The following is a 17900-nucleotide window of genomic DNA, read 5'->3' on the forward strand; positions in this document are numbered from 1 at the left end:
AACACATAGACTTCTTTCTCTCTAACACCGGCACCCCAGTACACCCACACTCTCTCAAAGCAAATATCTAACTACACCTCACAACACTCTCTAATCAAAGAGTACAGAGGAAAAGAAAAATCAGATACAAACTTAAAGTGTTTTTGACCGGTGCAAAAACAAATGGAGAACTTAGCCTCATATTTATAGCCTAGGCCACCCACTCCATTTGCTATCCTAAGCAATGTGAGACTAATTCAACCAAATTCTAACAATAACTACTAAATAAATTTTTAAATTTAAATGGGAGACTCGGGGCACTTGCCCCACTACTATATGCATAGGTTCGTACTTGTATATATTACACAAATTAATCTCTAATAAATTTTATTATTGAATAATTAGATTCTAAAAAATATCACACATGTTAATTCTCTTTTAAAATTATAAAAAGCTAATTTGTCTAACAAAATTAATTTTCAAAAAACAAAAATTTACTAAAAATCCAATAAATGTGATCGAAAATTTGTTGAAGATCAACTTGCTGGTGGTGGAAAATAAAAAAGAGGGACCCATCAGCAAAAAAATTCCACACTCTTTTAAATTTGTGATAAAATAAATAAAAAACATTGAATTGATAAACTCTCCGGAGTGCTGGTGGAAAATTAAGTCCAAAGAGGGACCCATCAGCAAAAAAATTCCTCACAGCTTTTAGCACCTTATAATGTTTATAAATAACCATTAAACAAATACATAAAAAATTCAGAAAACACCATTCTCTTCTTCTTTTCCTTCTTCAATAGCTTCATAATATCCTATCTTCTTCTTTCTCTTGTTGTTCTTCTTCTCTTCAATCATCAAAGCCAAGCTTGATTTCCACCCTTCAAACCTCAACGCCTTTAGAACTCTCCAAAGAGACCTTGGTCTCAATGCACTTTTAGTCAACCGTCAAGGCTTCCACCCATGCACCATCGATGGTGTGTGCTGCGACACCGCCACAGCCACCTACGTCCTCCGCATCACGCGCCTTGTTTTCACCTCCAAGAATCTCAATGGAACCCTCTCTTCTGCCATTGGACACCTCACTGAGCTTAAAGAACTCTCTTTATCTGATAACCACCTCGTTGACCGCATCCCAAACTCCATAGTCAACCTCAAGAAGCTAGAAATCCTCGACCTCGGTGGCAACGGCTTCTCCGGCGAAGTCCCGCCTCACCTTTCTTCTCTTGCAAGGCTCCGAGTCCTCGATGTCTCCTCCAACAAACTCTCCGGCAACCTTAACTTCCTCAAGTATTTTCCGAACTTGGAAAAGCTAAACGTCGGCGACAACCTCTTTGTTGGTCGTATCCCGGTTTCTATTCGCTCGTTTCGGAACCTCAGACACTTCAACTTCTTCGGCAATAGTTTCCTCGAAGGCTCGACTTAATAATTTGAGAGGTAATGTACGTCGAATATCACTAAAAATATTTTTTTTGGATTTATCTAACAACTCATTGTCTGTATCATTTTTCATTTTTGTGTCACAAAATAAAAGAAAAATAATTTAAAATATTTAGATCTCTATCGTAATCTTTTTATCAAAGGAAGTTTCGAATACTTGAAACATAATAATTTTAGAGGTCAAATTTTTCATTCAATAAATATTTTATCCAACCTCATTTTATTTAGTCTATTTAATAATAGATTATCTAAAAAAGTGTCTCTTTCATTAAAAAATTGTGAAAAATTTCGTGTTCTTAATTTAGATGAAAATAAGTTTTTAGGAGCTATATCAAATTTAGTAATAAATAGTAGATATATATCTTTAAAATTAAAAATTATAATTGTCAAAACAACTTATATTGTAGTAAAACAATATTCCAAATACTTCACAAGTTCTAACCATTTTAAATTGTTCCATCCAATTTGATATAACTCCTGAAAACTCATTTTCACCTAGATTAAGAATATGAAATTTTTCACAATTTTTTAATAAGAGAGACACTTTTTTAGATAATCTATTATTAAATAGACTAAATGAAATGAGGTTGGATAAAATACCTATTGAGTGAAAAATTTGGCGTCTAAGATTATTGTCGTTCAAGTTAATATATTGTAATGATTTTTAATGCATTCAACCATTCGAAACCTCCTCTAATAAAAGATTACGAGAGAAATCTAAATATTTCAAATTATTTTTTCCTTTGTCTTGTGATATAAAAAATGAAAAATTGATCCAGATAAAGAGGTGTTAGATAAATCTGAAAAGAGTAATATTTGGTGATATTTGTGGCACATTATCTATTAAATTATTGCCATCTAGGGATAATATTTTGGAATTAAGCAACACATTCAAAATGTTACCATTGATTGAATTGTTATGCAAACGAAGATGCTAAACTTGATCAGAAACAAACTTCAAGAATTTTTTAATTGGTTCCAATGAAATTCTTAAGTTCATAATAGTTAAAAGTGACAGAAAATTTTGTGTATATATCCATAAAAGAAGTTTGGAGCTCATAGCATCTAACATCAGAGTTTGAAGTTGAAAGGAGGGATCTATTAAGGATCAAAGTCAAAGATCAATGATTGTTGAGTTTATCTGTTAGGTAATATGATTTGTCAAGATTATTACCATAAACAAGATAAACTTTTTGACAATGGAGATTTATTGGAGGAGGAGGTTTTGAGCCCTCTTGCTCATCACGGATGACACGGAGGACCGTGCCAATATTTAAGTATGGGGAGGTCTGTGATCGTCTTCTGTAAGTAACAACTCTTCTCTCTAACACCTAGATCTTAATTTTTTGCGTTAGTTAATTAGGATAATTTACATTTTATAGTTAGTTGTTTACATTTAAATGTCTAGAATTCATTTTTAAGTGCTTTTTACATGATATATAGTTGCTTGTAAATATCTCTAGAGCTTTGTACATATTTTGTTTATTCTTGTTGAGTGATTGGATGTATATGAATTAGATGAATTATTTTTCATCCAACCACTTCTTACTAGGATTACTTGGTTGAAGTAATGAGTTTCTTTTCAAGAAAATTATTTTAGGACATTTCACTAATTTGAATTAAATTTTTTATTGAACTTGCTTGAAGAAATCAATTTTGAAATATAGTTTAGAGCTAGAACATATAAACCTAGTGAGATTTTGAGTCTAATTGATTGGTTGCATCTCTTCAACTAATATTTTGTTTCAGTATGTTGTTCTTTCTAAAATTGTGATCTTTGGCTTGCTTGACTCTATATATCCATTGTTTAATATATAAATGTATTTATGTGATTAAGGTCTTTGTTTCACTAAAGTTCACATACCCAAAATGACCTTATCCCTTTTATCAATTCTTGTAAACCAATGTTGAGCCTATTTAACCCCCTTTGTTCTTTATTTTAGCACATCACTAACTCTAAGTGAAAAATAATAAATATCCTTCATTTGAATCTTTGATTAACTTAGACTAATGAGAATGTGCATGATCTAAGTATGGAAAAATTGGAGTTGGAAATATTTGGTTGGGTGAATTAGGTATTTTATAATTCTTGTTGAAAATTTTGAAAAATTGGATATATATTCATGTATTCAATACTTAAATCATATGCATTAGTCTCTTGTGTATATAATAATAATAATAAAAAAGAAAGCAATAAAAAAAAGAAAAGAAAAAAAAAGAGGACAAAATGTCTCAAAGTAAAGTAGTGATAACAATGCATATGTATTGTGTTTAAAAACGGGATGCATGAGTATGTAAAAAAAGATAAATAATGGATAGTTAAGCTTTGCATTATGGTTACATGGTTGTCCTAAATTAGGTGGGAAGTTTAGGTTAATAAAAAATTTAAATTCTAGTCCACTTGACCAAATACAATCCTACCTTGCCTCTAACCCCATTATAACCCTTGAAAAGTTCTCTTGATATGTGTATCCCTGCATTGAATATATGTTGACTGGTAGAAGAAGAACAAGCCTTAGAAAGCAAGATTAGAAGATAATTGAATGAATTGACCCTCAAACACTAAAGAGATTAGAGTGCAAACACTTCTAGTGAGGATTTAATGCTCAATCCTATGTTCTCCGCTTTCATGAGCTCTCATCTTGCAAGTTTATTTATGCTTTAATTTGAGATTTAAATTAGTAAAATTTGTTGATCATCATACTATTTTAGCCCTATGTGTTCAAATATGTTCTTGGGGATTGATTTATTTTTAATCAAGTGAGGAGAAGTATTTTACATTAGTTGCATTCATATAGATAGGTTACATTTCATAACTCTTACGATTCTCTTTATTCTTTTGGTCTTCTAATTTTTAGTATGAGGATATGCTAATATTTAAGTGTGGAAAGATTGATAAACCACAATTTTATGGTTTATTTTGGATTGAATTGAGTGGATTTTATCAACTCTTTTCACACTTATTCATATAAATTGCATGATTTTATGATTTCTTCCTAATTATGCTTTATAGTTGAAGACATGCTTCTAAGGCCTTAAAGATGCTAATTTTTTAATTCTCTTTTATTACCATTCGATGCCGTGATGCGTTTGCTAAGTGATTTCAGGGTCTATAGAGTAAGAATGGCTTAGAGGATAGAATGGAAGTATACAAAAGTGGAAAGAACACGAAGAATTGAAGTTTTGAGAATCTGGTGCTCGCGTGTACGCTTGGCTCACGCGTATGAGTAACTTGTGCAAAGTTCGACTGCTCACGCGTACGCGTGACATGTAGCGCGTGATTTCCTTAAAATTGCACGTGCCAGCAATTTTTAGACCTTTTTTGGGCCAAATCAAACTAATTCTGAATGAAAAAGACCAAAAGTTGAAGGGAAAATGGAGGCAACCAAGCATACACACATTTACTTACTTTTTAGCTAATTTTTGTTCATAGATTTCTAGAGAGAGAAACTCTTCCTTCTCTCTAGGGTTTAGTGCACTTTAATTATATTTTGTCTCAATTACTCATTTGGATCTTATTAGACTTTCATTTTATTGCTTGAATTGTAGTTTCTATAGCTTAATTTCACTCGAAACCTTGTTGACTATTCTCTCTTATTTTGTTGGTTTATGGATCTTGTTAATTTTAAATTTTTATTAATGCATTGAAGTTTCTATAATTTATATGTGTTAATTGAGTTGTGATTATTGCAAATTAGTAGTGGGTAGATTTAATTGCGTTTAAATTTCTCAATTAGATGATGCTCTTTTTGCTTGTTCTCCAAGTGTTTGATAGAATGTTTACTTTAAATATGGAATAGATTTCTATTCTTGGTTTTGGGGTTGAGTAATTAGAGACTCTTGAATGATCAAAATCAAATATTGATTGGTAATTGAGAATTGCTAGTTGACTTGAATGCCACTAAATTTAATATTTCATTAGGATTTGATTAGGACTTGTGGACTATAGTCAATTGTGCTTACTTGACTTTCCTTCAAGTGTTAGAGGATAACTAAGTGAGAACAATAGATAATTATTATCACAATTGAGGATAACAATGAAGATAGGAATTCTAATTCTCACCCCTAACCAAGACTTTTTATATTGATTGATTATCATTCCCTTTTGTTAGCTTTTATCACTTAGCTCTTCTAGCTTAAGTTCACATTCATTATGCCTTTGTTAATGTTATCATTTCATTGCATGCTTGTTATTTAGTTAATTTTTTAATTGGTAATTTTAATTGTCCCTTTTTAATTGTTATTTGTTCATTATCTTTATTTTCTTGTCACTTTACTTTTTTCGGAAGCAAATCAAAAACTTCCAAGCTTTTTTAATCAATGATGTGCATTCAATTGCGAGTTCTAAGGAAGACGATTCGGAATTTTACTCCCGGTAATTGATTTGATTGTTGTGATATTTTTCTAAACTTTGATTGGGAATTACTTGTCAGTTTAAACTATATTTGCGACACTTGAGTTGAAAATTCTTTAAAAAATTTTAAGCCGGCATTTATCCCCCGTCATGGATACCATGACAAGGAGAAAGATTAATATCATGTTCCTACAAAAAATAAAATGAGGTGGCATGAAGGCTAAGAAGTTAGATATTTTTAGATTCAAAATTTGGTATACAAAAAATGTGAAGAATAGAAATGAGATAGATATTATCTTGGATAAGTAATGGAAGGACGTGAATAAGAATAAATTTTTGGATAAACGAGATTGAGCTTTGTGACTTTGCCAGTGATGTTATCACAATAACTCTTTTTTATTGGCAACAATTTTATTTTTTTAATGGATCATAAAAAAAATATACTCGAGAGATCAGTGACTCTATATTTTAATTTGAGCAATGTGCTCTTATCCTTTTTGTTGCACTGAACAACTTTGGAAGTATACATGATTTTACATAATAATAATAAAAAAAATAAAAAGATTTGAATATGGTATTGAAAAGAAGAGGAAGTAGCCATATTAATTTCACAACAAAAAGATTTTGGTGATGAGTGGAAATATGTATCAAGAGTTCCCTTTAAAGAAAATTTATTATAAAGGTGTGGAACATGTGCAATATGAAAAATTCATTTAACTTCTTCAACTATATCGTTCAATCTCAATTTTAATATAAGAAAAAAAATGTTAAGGATGTTACAAATAAAAATTTTAATAAACAATATTACTTTTTAAAAATTTTCAATACAATAAAATGTATGGAAAAATGCTGAAACTTTTTATTTTACCTTCGTTAACTAATGCCGAAAGTCCAATCCCATTTTCCTCCATTCATGGACTATGTCAATGTGACATGATAATGATGGTTATCAAGAACTTAAATTTTAGTACAACTGGTATAAAAAAATATTGAAAGTAATAGATAGATTTGAGAAGTGAAATTAAATTATACATTAATTGAAGGATGACTCTGAAACATCTTATTAATCTCTTCCACCTCCACAATGATATCACACACTCCAATTCATAAATAAAAACATCATTTTTTATGCATCTTTTAATAATTTCAAAGTCTTATGTTTAAGATAGGAGGGCAAAGATAACAACAATATATGATGGAAGCTTCAGAAAGTCAAAACAAGTTTAGTCATCATTTTATATAAACTTGGAATGGTCCTTTCAATTTAATATGAGAGAAGGATTTAAAACTGAACACATTTCTTTGATTTTCATTCAGGTTCTCTATTATGTTACAAATTTAATATCAACAAATTAATAACAAAGCAATACATTATGAAGCAGCTTGCCAAGTAGGAACACACTAAATGGGTTTCATAATAAAGTATGAACATATAATGCGTTAGTGAGTAGGACAACAAAAACCGTTGACCTTTGACCCTCCACGCCCACCAAGTCACCACCGTCTTTTACCTTTGATATACGAAATCTTTTTGTAGCGTTGAGTATTGATTATTGAAATTGTACATATATAAACCTTAATCCTACCTCATATCATTCCCACATAAAAACCAAACCAATCCTTGATCACATAACATCCAATAACATGGCATTATTCTCATTTTCCTCACTCTGCCTCACAATTTTTGTCATCTATTCTTCTTTATCTCTATCTGCTGAATCACGTGTCTCACCAATTGCACCAATCTCTTCTCTTATTAGCAAAACCCTTTTCGACTCAATTTTTTTACATAAAGATGACAATGCTTGCCCTGCTAGAAACTTTTACACTTATGAATCCTTCGTTGAGGCAACCTCGAGCTTCCCAGCGTTCGGCTCGACCGGATGCTCGGCCACACGGAAGCGCGAGGTTGCCGCATTTCTTGCACAGATCTCACATGAAACCACAGGTGGTTGGGCTACTGCACCTGATGGACCATATGCATGGGGGCTGTGCTTCAAGGAAGAAGTTAGTCCTCAAAGTGATTATTGTGATTCCTCCAATAAAGAATGGCCCTGTTATCCTGGAAAGAGTTACAAAGGCAGAGGACCAATTCAACTTTCCTGGTATATATAATATATAAATCTTTCATATTTGCATGTTCTTACATCCATAATATTATTTGCACCCCAAGAAAGTTATGGTTCATTTACATACTCATTTTTCTATGAGATTAGATTGTGGATTTTACTCATTTTGCATTCATCTAATATTTTTTCATCTTTAAGTATGATAAGTATATATGCAGTTGATTTATCAATTATATTAGTAAAAGTAGTATTAAAGACAGTATATTTTGTGATTTATAGTTATTAATTAATTATTATTAATATTTTTAATGATATAAGATTATATCTAATTTAATAATATAAAATTATATATTTTTATTTATAGTTAAATTTTGACTAAATTTTAATAAAAATACTGTCTTTTCAAACTTTCTCTATTAATAATTAAGTTTCTTTTTATCTTACTTGAGATACTGTGTTCAACTCACTAATAAATGCCAATTTACTTGACAAACAACATTTTTATTTCTATATTATTATTTTGACCACAGATGTTTACTTAATTTGACCATTGTCTTTTTTACTAAGTGAAAATTCAGATATATAGGTAATTTTATGTGAAATTGATTAATTTAAAGTTATTAAATAATAATTTAGTCAATTTATTAAATTATTTAATAACTTTTAACTATTAATTTCACATAAAATTAATTGCATTTGAATTTATACTTTTTTTAATAATACTAAAAATAAAAATGATATTTACTAATAAAATTAAATTCTTAAAAAAAGAAACACAATATCATGTGCATTTTTAATTAAATATTGAATTTAATTTGTATATATTATTAATGTAAAAAAATTTTACACATAATTAATTGTGTATTACTATACTAATAAAAATAATTAATTTTTACATTGTTAGTGTGTCAAAATTAAAAAATTATTTAAATATATAAATATTATCAAATAATCTGTTTACATTATTAGCGTGTTAAAATTAAAATCCTAATATATTTATTTTTTAATTCATGACAAATAAAAAAAGACATGTGAATAAAACACTACTATATTATTAGGGGATTGGATCCTCAATTTTTTCAAGTAATCTGCCATTTGTGCCAAGTCTCAGCTGCGTGATTGTTTAGATTATTATTCAAATGTGAAAAGCCAATTGTTGCATGGTTGTACTTACTCTTTCTTTTTGTTGTCTTAGGAATTACAACTATGGGCCAGCAGGGAAGGCCTTGGGATTCGATGGCCTTAAGAACCCAGACATTGTGTCAAACAATTCAGTAATTGCATTCAAAACAGCACTCTGGTTTTGGATGACAGAGCAGAAACCAAAACCTTCTTGCCACAACGTCATGGTTGGGAATTACGTGCCAACAGCATCTGACAGAGCAGCAAATAGAACCTTAGGGTTTGGGTTGGTTACTAACATAATCAACGGTGGACTTGAATGTGGAGTTCCAGATGATGCAAGAGTCAATGATCGGATTGGATACTTTCAAAGATATGCTAAGTTGTTTAATGTAGATACTGGACCTAATTTGGATTGTGCATATCAGAACTCCTTCTAAGCTTATATTGTTTTTGGTGTATCCTTTCTTTTTCTTTTATTTCTATAATTTTATCCCTCGAATAAATGGTTAAATTCATTCTTAAAAGATTACTCATTTTTTAAATTAGTTTTTGAATTTTTTTAATTAAATTTGTCTTTTAGGTAGCGTTTGGTGGAGAGACAGAAACTGAAAGACTGAGACTGAGAGACAGAGATTAAGAGACAGGGATTGAAATAAATCTCAATATTATGTTTGGTACAAAATGAGAGACATGAATTGAAACAAGAATGAAACTCTAATTTAATTTGCACAAAGGGTAAAATTGGAATTAATTAATTGAAATGAAAGTATTTTAGGTATAAAATATTATTAAAGTTTCAGTCTCCATCTCTAAAAATTTCAGTCTCCTGTGTCCCTATTTTTTGGAGGTACTGAAATTTTAGAGACAGAGACAGAAATTTTAATACCAGTCTCTAAACTAACAAACACGATACTGAATCTCAGTCTCACGGTCTCTGTCTCAATACATAAAAACAAACGCTACCTAATTAAAGACTTTAAATTGGTTGCATTAGTCCCTTCATCACTTTCAATGCTCATGGCGTCAAAATTTACTAATATGGCACTTTAAGGCTTCGTTTGGTTACTGTCTTCAAAACATATAGACACAGACACAACTATACCAAAAGACATAGACACAGATAGACAAATTTTTTTTAATGTGTTTGGCATCAGTGTACAAGAACAACAATTTAATTCAAATGTCCATTTTATCCTTATTAGTTCTCTACCATCATCTTCCACCAACATTAACGCTGTCGCCACCATAGCTTTCTACCACCACTACTGCCACCTGCAATTTTTTAATTTCATCGCAAAATACTATCTTCAACTTTCATTTATTCATTAGTTCAGCAATTCAATTTTCTCATAAAAAAAACTGAAACAGGTTGAAATAAATAAAAAAAAGAACGAAAATGAGAAGACAGATCTCAAGAATGATCGACTACTATTTTGGGTTTTCTTGATTTTTTTCGCCTTTTTTAATGAAATTGATTCAAGTAATAGTGGAGACGAGCAGATCTGAGCAACACCTGATGAATGTAAACGAATAAATTTGACCGAAGATGATGACCCATGGTGGTGATAGACGCGACTGTGTGAAGAGAGAAAGAGAGAAGAGGAGGAAGAAGAAAGAAGGAGCGTCAATGGTGGCGGCCCGTGGCAGCGGTATGGAGGGGCACAACAACGGAAGGAGTAACAGAGTGATGGGTGTGGCGATGCGAAGAGAGAAAGAGAGAAAGAGAGGAGAGGCAATGGCTATGGCGGTGGTGTGGAGGAGGGACATAGTCATGGAAGAGGGAGGATGGAGGAAGAAACGTGGAGGTTGAAAGGATTTTGGAGTTAGAAATACAGAATAGAGAAGATAATAAGAGAGAAAAAGGGGACTTAGGGTTAGATTAATTAGGAACATAGTTGGAATTTCAAAAAAAAAAAAGGGATAAAAATGTAAAATTTTATGTCTTCTAAGTTGTGTCTCAATGTCTCAGTTTAATGGAGAGACACTAAAAACATGTATTTTGTGTATACTTGTGTACCACCGTATCCATCATAAATTTGTGTCTCAACAGACAAACAGTAGACATATGTCACCGTGTCTATGTCTTTATTGTCCAGGAACACCAACCAAACGCACGCTAAGTGACGCTACAATATACATCTGACAATCTTAATTAGGTAGTAACATGATAAATTTATGAAATTAAATCAAATCAAATTGAATTTAAAAAATTTCAATGTCTCAAAGTCTTGTTCAATTTAGGGTTGATTTGATCTAATTGTATAAATTTAGCTTGTTAACAGTCAATTAGGATAGCTAAGAATATATTATAGTCAATATGGTATTACTTAACGTGCCACATCAACAAATTTTGACGTCGTCAACAACGGAAATAACAAAAGGACTAATGTAACTAACTTAAAATTTTTAAAGGACGAATTTAATTAAAAAATATTTCAAAAATCAATTTAAAAAATGAGTAATCAATTTGAGCATTTACTCTTTAGCTCTTGTTAATTATCATCCCTCGAGGAAAATGTTATAGCCTAATAGACACCATTTTCAATTTGTAGTTTATTATGACATAAATCTTATAACCAAAATTCAAAAAAAAAAAAGTTACGAAATTCACATACAATAAAAAGAAAAAGTATTGAAATTGAACGGATATTAAGTAAATAGCTATTTTTAAGCATAAAAAATTCAAATGCCGATAAATTTATCAATTAAAAATATAAAATTAATTTTATATCCATAAAAGATAAATTTTGATCGACAAAATTAATTTAATTCTAAAAAATTATTTAAAATTCTTAAATTATCCTCTATCCTAACCTAATCCATTTGCCAATTCTAACACAAAACTTCTGCTTCTCATGACTCTATCTGACCTGAAGGTTTGGCTTGGACCTGAATACTTGGGGGTTAATTTGGTATGATTTTATTGGGTCTAGGATTCGGTAAGAATCTCGAAAATAAACTCGGTCATTATTTAGAATTTGGTCCGGATTAAGGTGAATTCGGCTTCACTTGACCCATGTGCACCCTAGGGGAATTAAAAAATGTATATATATTTTAAATTAATTCCAATATTATGTTATATTGATTATAAACTTATTGTTTTATTTTTAATCACATTTGTTGAATTAGAAAATAGATCAAAAAAGTATGAAATTAGAATTCATGGACAAATTCAAGTTCAAGTATGGTTATCAACTTCTCTGTAACAAGTATTTTTTTCTTCTTTATAAATGAGTGTATCATAATTTTTTGACATAAAATTTATCAAGACCCAGACTTCACCCGGTGTCGAGATCCGATTTTAGTGTGGCCCGAAAGTAGTGATTTCACCGGGTCTAGAGTCGGGTAAGAGTCCCAAAAATAGAGCCGGATCTCCATCATTTTCATTTGTGAAAAAGTCTACCCAAATTTTGTGAGACAATTCTAAAGTAACATGTTCTACAAAGAAGAGAGGATTGCTTCTTTTGTCAAGGGTCGCACCATTATTCTTGACAAATATCATCTCAGCAAAGCCCTAAATTACCAAGAAAAAGGGATCAATGTGTTCAACTCTGGTAAGTGGGATTAGTCTTTAAATGTGTCTTACTTTGACGTCCTAAGGACTGTCTGTATCAATATTCTTCTTCTTGAAGGGACCACTTCTATTCATAATAAATCTCTTGGTCCAGTCCGTGTCTAATTGCACAGGATTGTGAATGACATCATTCTTTCTCAAAATGGCTCTTTTCAACGAGTCTCATTTTGTGACACACTGGTTATGTTTACTCTCTTTTCTAAAATTTTCATTTTATTTGCTTATTTATCATTGAAGTACATGCATACATGTGTTAGTTCGAAAAATGATTTACCTTATGCCATGCTGCTCACAAAAATATTTTAATATTATAATGTTAATTTTGTGGCTGAGCTTTTTAGATAAGTTAATTCTTACATTAAAAGGATGGTGCAGTAAAAAGAACAGCAACCAAGTGTAAAAGCACCGATGAGAATATTGAAGTTCCATCTCAATGTCATAATCCATTGATTCTTAATTCTAACTCAACCAATATCCGAATCATGACTGGTATCATAAATCCAAGAATTTGTAAATCTGACAGATCTTTTCATCAACTTTAGGGCCGAAAGGAAGAGAGCTGAAGGCATGGAGGAAACTGCGCTAAAAAAGACTAAAGGCCGCATTCACATCCTAAGAAATTATGTGGAGGAAATTAAAGTTGGGTGTACCACACTACTAGAAAATTAGTTATTACAGACGGATATTTTCGACGGATTTTATTCCACTGAAATACAGACAGAATTTTAGAGAGATTTTTTGTCAGAAAACAAAAAAAATAGATTAGCATAAATTACAGACGAAAAAGAGAATCCGTCTATAATTCCGTCAAAAAAATTAATTTTTTTTCCGTAAAAAATAGTTACAGACGAAAAATCCGTCTGTAATTAAATAGACAAATGCTACGTTTTATTAAATTATTACAGACGAATTTTCCGTCTATAATTTAAATTATTCTGTCGAAAGATGTGAATATAAGGGTATGAAAATCACGTTCTCCTCGACGGTGTCTTCATTTTACAAAACACCCCATCCTTCATCGACGCTGCTTCTCACCGATTCACTCCTAATCCTTCATCATCGGCGCCTTTCGCCCCTTCACCGCCGTTCCCGAAGCTCCATCACACCCCTTCCCCAATCTCTCTCTTTCAGTTTCGATGCCGATGAATTTCGCTATCTTCTCCATGCCGTTTTCTATCGCTGCTCGCTAAAGCTCGTCAGCGTCGTCGCCACCGCTTCTACCTCTTCTTCTCGTCGCTGTTGGTTCAGGTAGGTTCTGTCGTTCCTTCAGATTACATTGATTTTCTTGCAATTGTATCTGTTCTGTTCTCAAAACAAATTTAGGGTTTTATTACAGTGACAGATATGGCAAGCTTTCTGTGAACGAACTCCCTTCATTCTTCTCTTCTTTGTTTCTTCCCTATGACTGTGTAACCCTTTCTAGTCTCTGCCATTTTTTTTCTATTGAATTGAAATTTTGGATTGAACTAACCTGTGTATTAATCCTTGGTTTATATATTCCAGTGATTTGGTTGTAGCTTCTCCTGTGGAGGATTACTTTTTATAGATTGATGATCTGAAAAATCCTGATAAGGTTAGAATTTTGTTCAAATTATTTTTCTACTTTATCTCCAAAGAAAGAAACTCTTTTGACTCGATTCCTTTCCTCGTCATTGTTAATGGTAGGAAGAAGCTGAGAAAATTACACAACCATATTTAGATGCTCTTGGTGAAGACTATTCTGTTTGTTGCAAGGTAATGAATGAATCAGAGTTAGTGTTAGCCTACTGGTTATTGAAATTATGCAGTTTTATTTGTAGTTATACCTGAATCCTTTTAAATTTTACTGTAGGAACTGCTTTTTTTCCTTTGCAAAGCTGCATGAACCATTCCTGTAGTTCTAATGCCAAAGCCTACAAGAGAGACGAGGTACGTTTCAAACTGAGTCAATCGGTACCTGGTTTAATTTGATTCTGCAAAGATATGACTATCTTTGTAGTCCTAATCTTTTTGTATGCAGGATAGGGATGGCCAAGCAACCATAATCGCAGTAAGGCCGATTCGAAAAGGAAAAGAGGTTGGTTTGTGAAAAATGTTTTATATCTGTAGTGTAAGTACTGCTGGATCAGCTTTAGAGCATATTAAGAGGACTCATGAGGCTGTACATGAGAAAGAGTCCAAACATATTTCTGCAGCAGTGTCACTAATCAGGTATCTAGTGAATTGATTGTGAGAAACTGAAAATAACTGTCAGTATTTTCTGTTTGCTTAACAAGTGCATATATGATCTGTTTAGTGAAGAATTTAAAATATAAGAAAATTCTGGAATTTGATATCAAAATTAGTCTAAAACTTGTAGAGTTGGAACCAGCAAGCATTTTAATATACCAATTTTGTTAATCTGACAGTTGTTGTTTTCTTGAATATGAAAGAAATTTATGCATTTATGTAGTAGTATTAATATTCTTTTAATGCAATATGTTTCAGCAAAACTTTATAGAAGTGGTAGTAAACTATATCACAAATCATATGCATATTTTATGAAGTTCTTTAACCTTCTTAGTTCTAATATTAATTCGCCTTGTACTATGCTGCATAGAATAAGTGATGTGGGCAACCAAATTCTTCTTTTATATTTGTATTAATTATGATGGAGCGATCAAATTGGTGCAGAAAACATGAATAAATATAGAAATTTGTTACAAAATTCAGAATTAGTATCAAATTACTTGTTTGCTTGTTTCAATTTGTGCATCATTAATTTCATTATGAATGTTAAATAGTTATTTGCAATTATGAGTGATCTCTTAATCTGGAAAATTCTGATTCTCTGATGTATTTTTCTTGCAGGACAAAGAGTTGCGCTATCGCTTTATCTATAATCACTATCCAAGATTGCAAGAGGAGGTAAAGATTTCTGTTGAAGCTGAATTTCGTCTGTTCAAATCATTAATGTTGCATTAAATATTTTTTACCATAATCTGTTGAATCCTCTTTACTCTTCATAAGTTAGTTTACTTCTTTTGCTAACAGAGTTTAACTATGCCTTAAATGTCTCATTATGTTTTGCTTTATCAGGACATCATAGGAAAAACAGATGTCGAAATTTTCACAGGTTCCGGTATGAAAGAATCTCAAGATTTTAAAAGAGAAGTTATGGAGAAAGGATTACCTACAAAAAAGGAAATCACATTCGAGACAGATCTATTCGGGTCAAAAACATTCTTGATATATGTATAACCTGTGTTTAGCAAGGCAGGTGAAACAATAAGAATAAATTACATGGGAATGGAAATAACAGATCAGGTAAATTGTTAAAAATTTTGGTTTTAAATTGTTACTTCAATTCTTGGATTTTGGATATGTTATTTACATTGGATTCTTCACAAAACTGTTTAGGTGAGAAAAAGAGAAAGGTATCTAGTGATTTCTGTATTTCCTGCAGTTTTTCTGTTTTAGACTTCATACCTACTATCCACTTTTAGTTTCCTTCTAAACTTCTTTGTTTTAAGAAAAGCTTACTAGTTACTGGTGTTTATGTTTGTGCTTCTTCAATTTTTATATTTTGCTGAGTTGTTTAGCAAACTTATCTCCAGAGAACTAATTTGTATTCATTTTTCCCCCTTTCTGAAGAGATGTTTCACTTTTATTGGATCAAGGATTCAAGACACAGATGCACTGCTTCTTTTTTATTTTTTAGTTTCTGTTACTATTTGGTTGCTGAGAAATCATAGGAAATTGAATTCTGCATTTTTTTATAAGTCTCACTTTTCAGTTTGATTGGTTAAATTAGCTTGACATTTTTCTTTTAACAATGTTTTCTTTTAACAATGTTGATACTTCTCATTTCTTGATTTTCATTACTTATGGTGCCCTTGCATGAAAGGGTATGTAGTTAGTCTTTATCTTTCCTTTTGTACAATAGGAAGAAATCAAGAAAATAAACTTACATATTTATTGGAATGCTTTTGTGTATTTGTTTTTTATTATTTTGTTATTTTGTACAAAATTGGTAATTGCTGGAACTTTATGCAGTTGACATGCTAAATATTCACTGATATAGAATAATAAACGTAGGTCCCTCCGGTAGGGTTATTTTCCAACAGTCTTGTGCAACAAAAAGTTCTTCATCCATTCCGGAAGCAGGTGAAGTAACTTTCTTTTCCCTTGTTCATTTTCCTTGTTTTGTCTGTTTAGCTTTTTCGAAATTCAGGTCTTATTCTTATTACTGTAGTAGGTTGGTGGAACTATTTTGTCTGCCAAACTTGCAAAAGAGAGAGGATGGGCCATTAACGTAGGAGGAGGATTTCATCACTGCTCTGCAGAAAAAGGAGGTGGATTTTGTGCTTATGCAAATATTTCTCTTTGCATCCACTTTGCTTTGGTTCGGTTGAATATATCAAGGTAGTATAACTGTTGTTTAGGCTTTATCATTGCAAGCTAGGACATGCTCTTAACACGTGCAAATTAGAATTATCTTCTAACTGTCTGCAAAATCTTTAGGGTGATGATCATTGATCTTGATGCATATCAAGGAAATGGCCATGAAACAGACTTTGCCTATGATAGTATGGCCACCAAAATTTCTCCTTATGTTGTCTGACTTCTTACCTTTTAGGATTTTCACTGAAAAGACTGTGTAATGGCAGGCCGAGTCTACATTTTGGACATGTACAACCCTGGAATATACCCTTTGGTGAGCTATCTGCTCCTTTGTTTGTTTTGTGTTCATAATTTTGAAGTGATTTTCTCTAATTTTTCCTTTTCACATTTGGCTTATTTATTCATCATCACTGCATGACATCAGACATTCTTATTATTAGTTACTTATTATAGAAACTTAAAGCACATATATATTTACAGAAAATTGAAAGGAGTATCTAATAATAAGTTTGGTTGGGTGACAGGCAATTCTAGCATGTGCCTTTGCTGAGAAAAATTTTGACAAAGTAACTGCTGCTGCAACAAGGCTAATTTATGTTTCCAATATTTCATTTATCAATGGATTTGGTAATGTTTCGTTATATGTTAATTTGCTATAATATTCTCTGTTTTTCAGGTTTTGGTTTCACTAGCAAGTATTATATTATTCTATTAAAGTTTCATTCTGCTAGCTTGGAGAGAACTGTTGATTATCATATTAAATAAAAAAGCTTGGTTGTCATAATTTAATTTCTATAGAGACTGATATAGTATTTTCTGATCTGGTTCTAGTTGCATTTACGGTTAACACTTGCTAGATTGGGGTGAGATATCAGCTAATCTTGGAGTAGCTATTTCCAAGCTTAGTAATTATAGATGTATTCTTTGAAGGATATCTGATCATTTCATGGACTCCAATTTTGTTTACTTAACAAAACTTAAGCTCATGTCAATATAA

At 31.5% G+C, this 17900-nt stretch overlaps 1 protein-coding gene and 1 long non-coding RNA gene across 2 annotated transcripts; both read left to right on the forward strand.

Annotated features, from left to right (window-relative positions):
- Positions 1-748: 748 nt before the first annotated feature.
- Positions 749-5077, forward strand: LOC130948826 (uncharacterized). Its single transcript, XR_009073277.1, has 2 exons — positions 749-1416; positions 2465-5077. It is a non-coding gene; the product is annotated as an uncharacterized LOC130948826 (long non-coding RNA).
- Positions 5078-7389: 2312 nt separating this feature from the next.
- On the forward strand, positions 7390-9488 carry LOC130951068 (chitinase 10-like). The gene is made up of 2 exons (XM_057879679.1): positions 7390-7878; positions 9038-9488. Exons 1-2 carry the CDS (start codon positions 7418-7420, stop codon positions 9402-9404), a joined length of 828 nt encoding a protein of 275 aa, XP_057735662.1. The 5' UTR covers positions 7390-7417; the 3' UTR covers positions 9405-9488.
- The last annotated feature ends 8412 nt before the right edge of the window (positions 9489-17900 follow it).

Source organism: Arachis stenosperma, chromosome 9 (assembly GCF_014773155.1).
Source record: "Arachis stenosperma cultivar V10309 chromosome 9, arast.V10309.gnm1.PFL2, whole genome shotgun sequence".
Taxonomy (NCBI): Eukaryota; Viridiplantae; Streptophyta; class Magnoliopsida; order Fabales; family Fabaceae; genus Arachis; species Arachis stenosperma.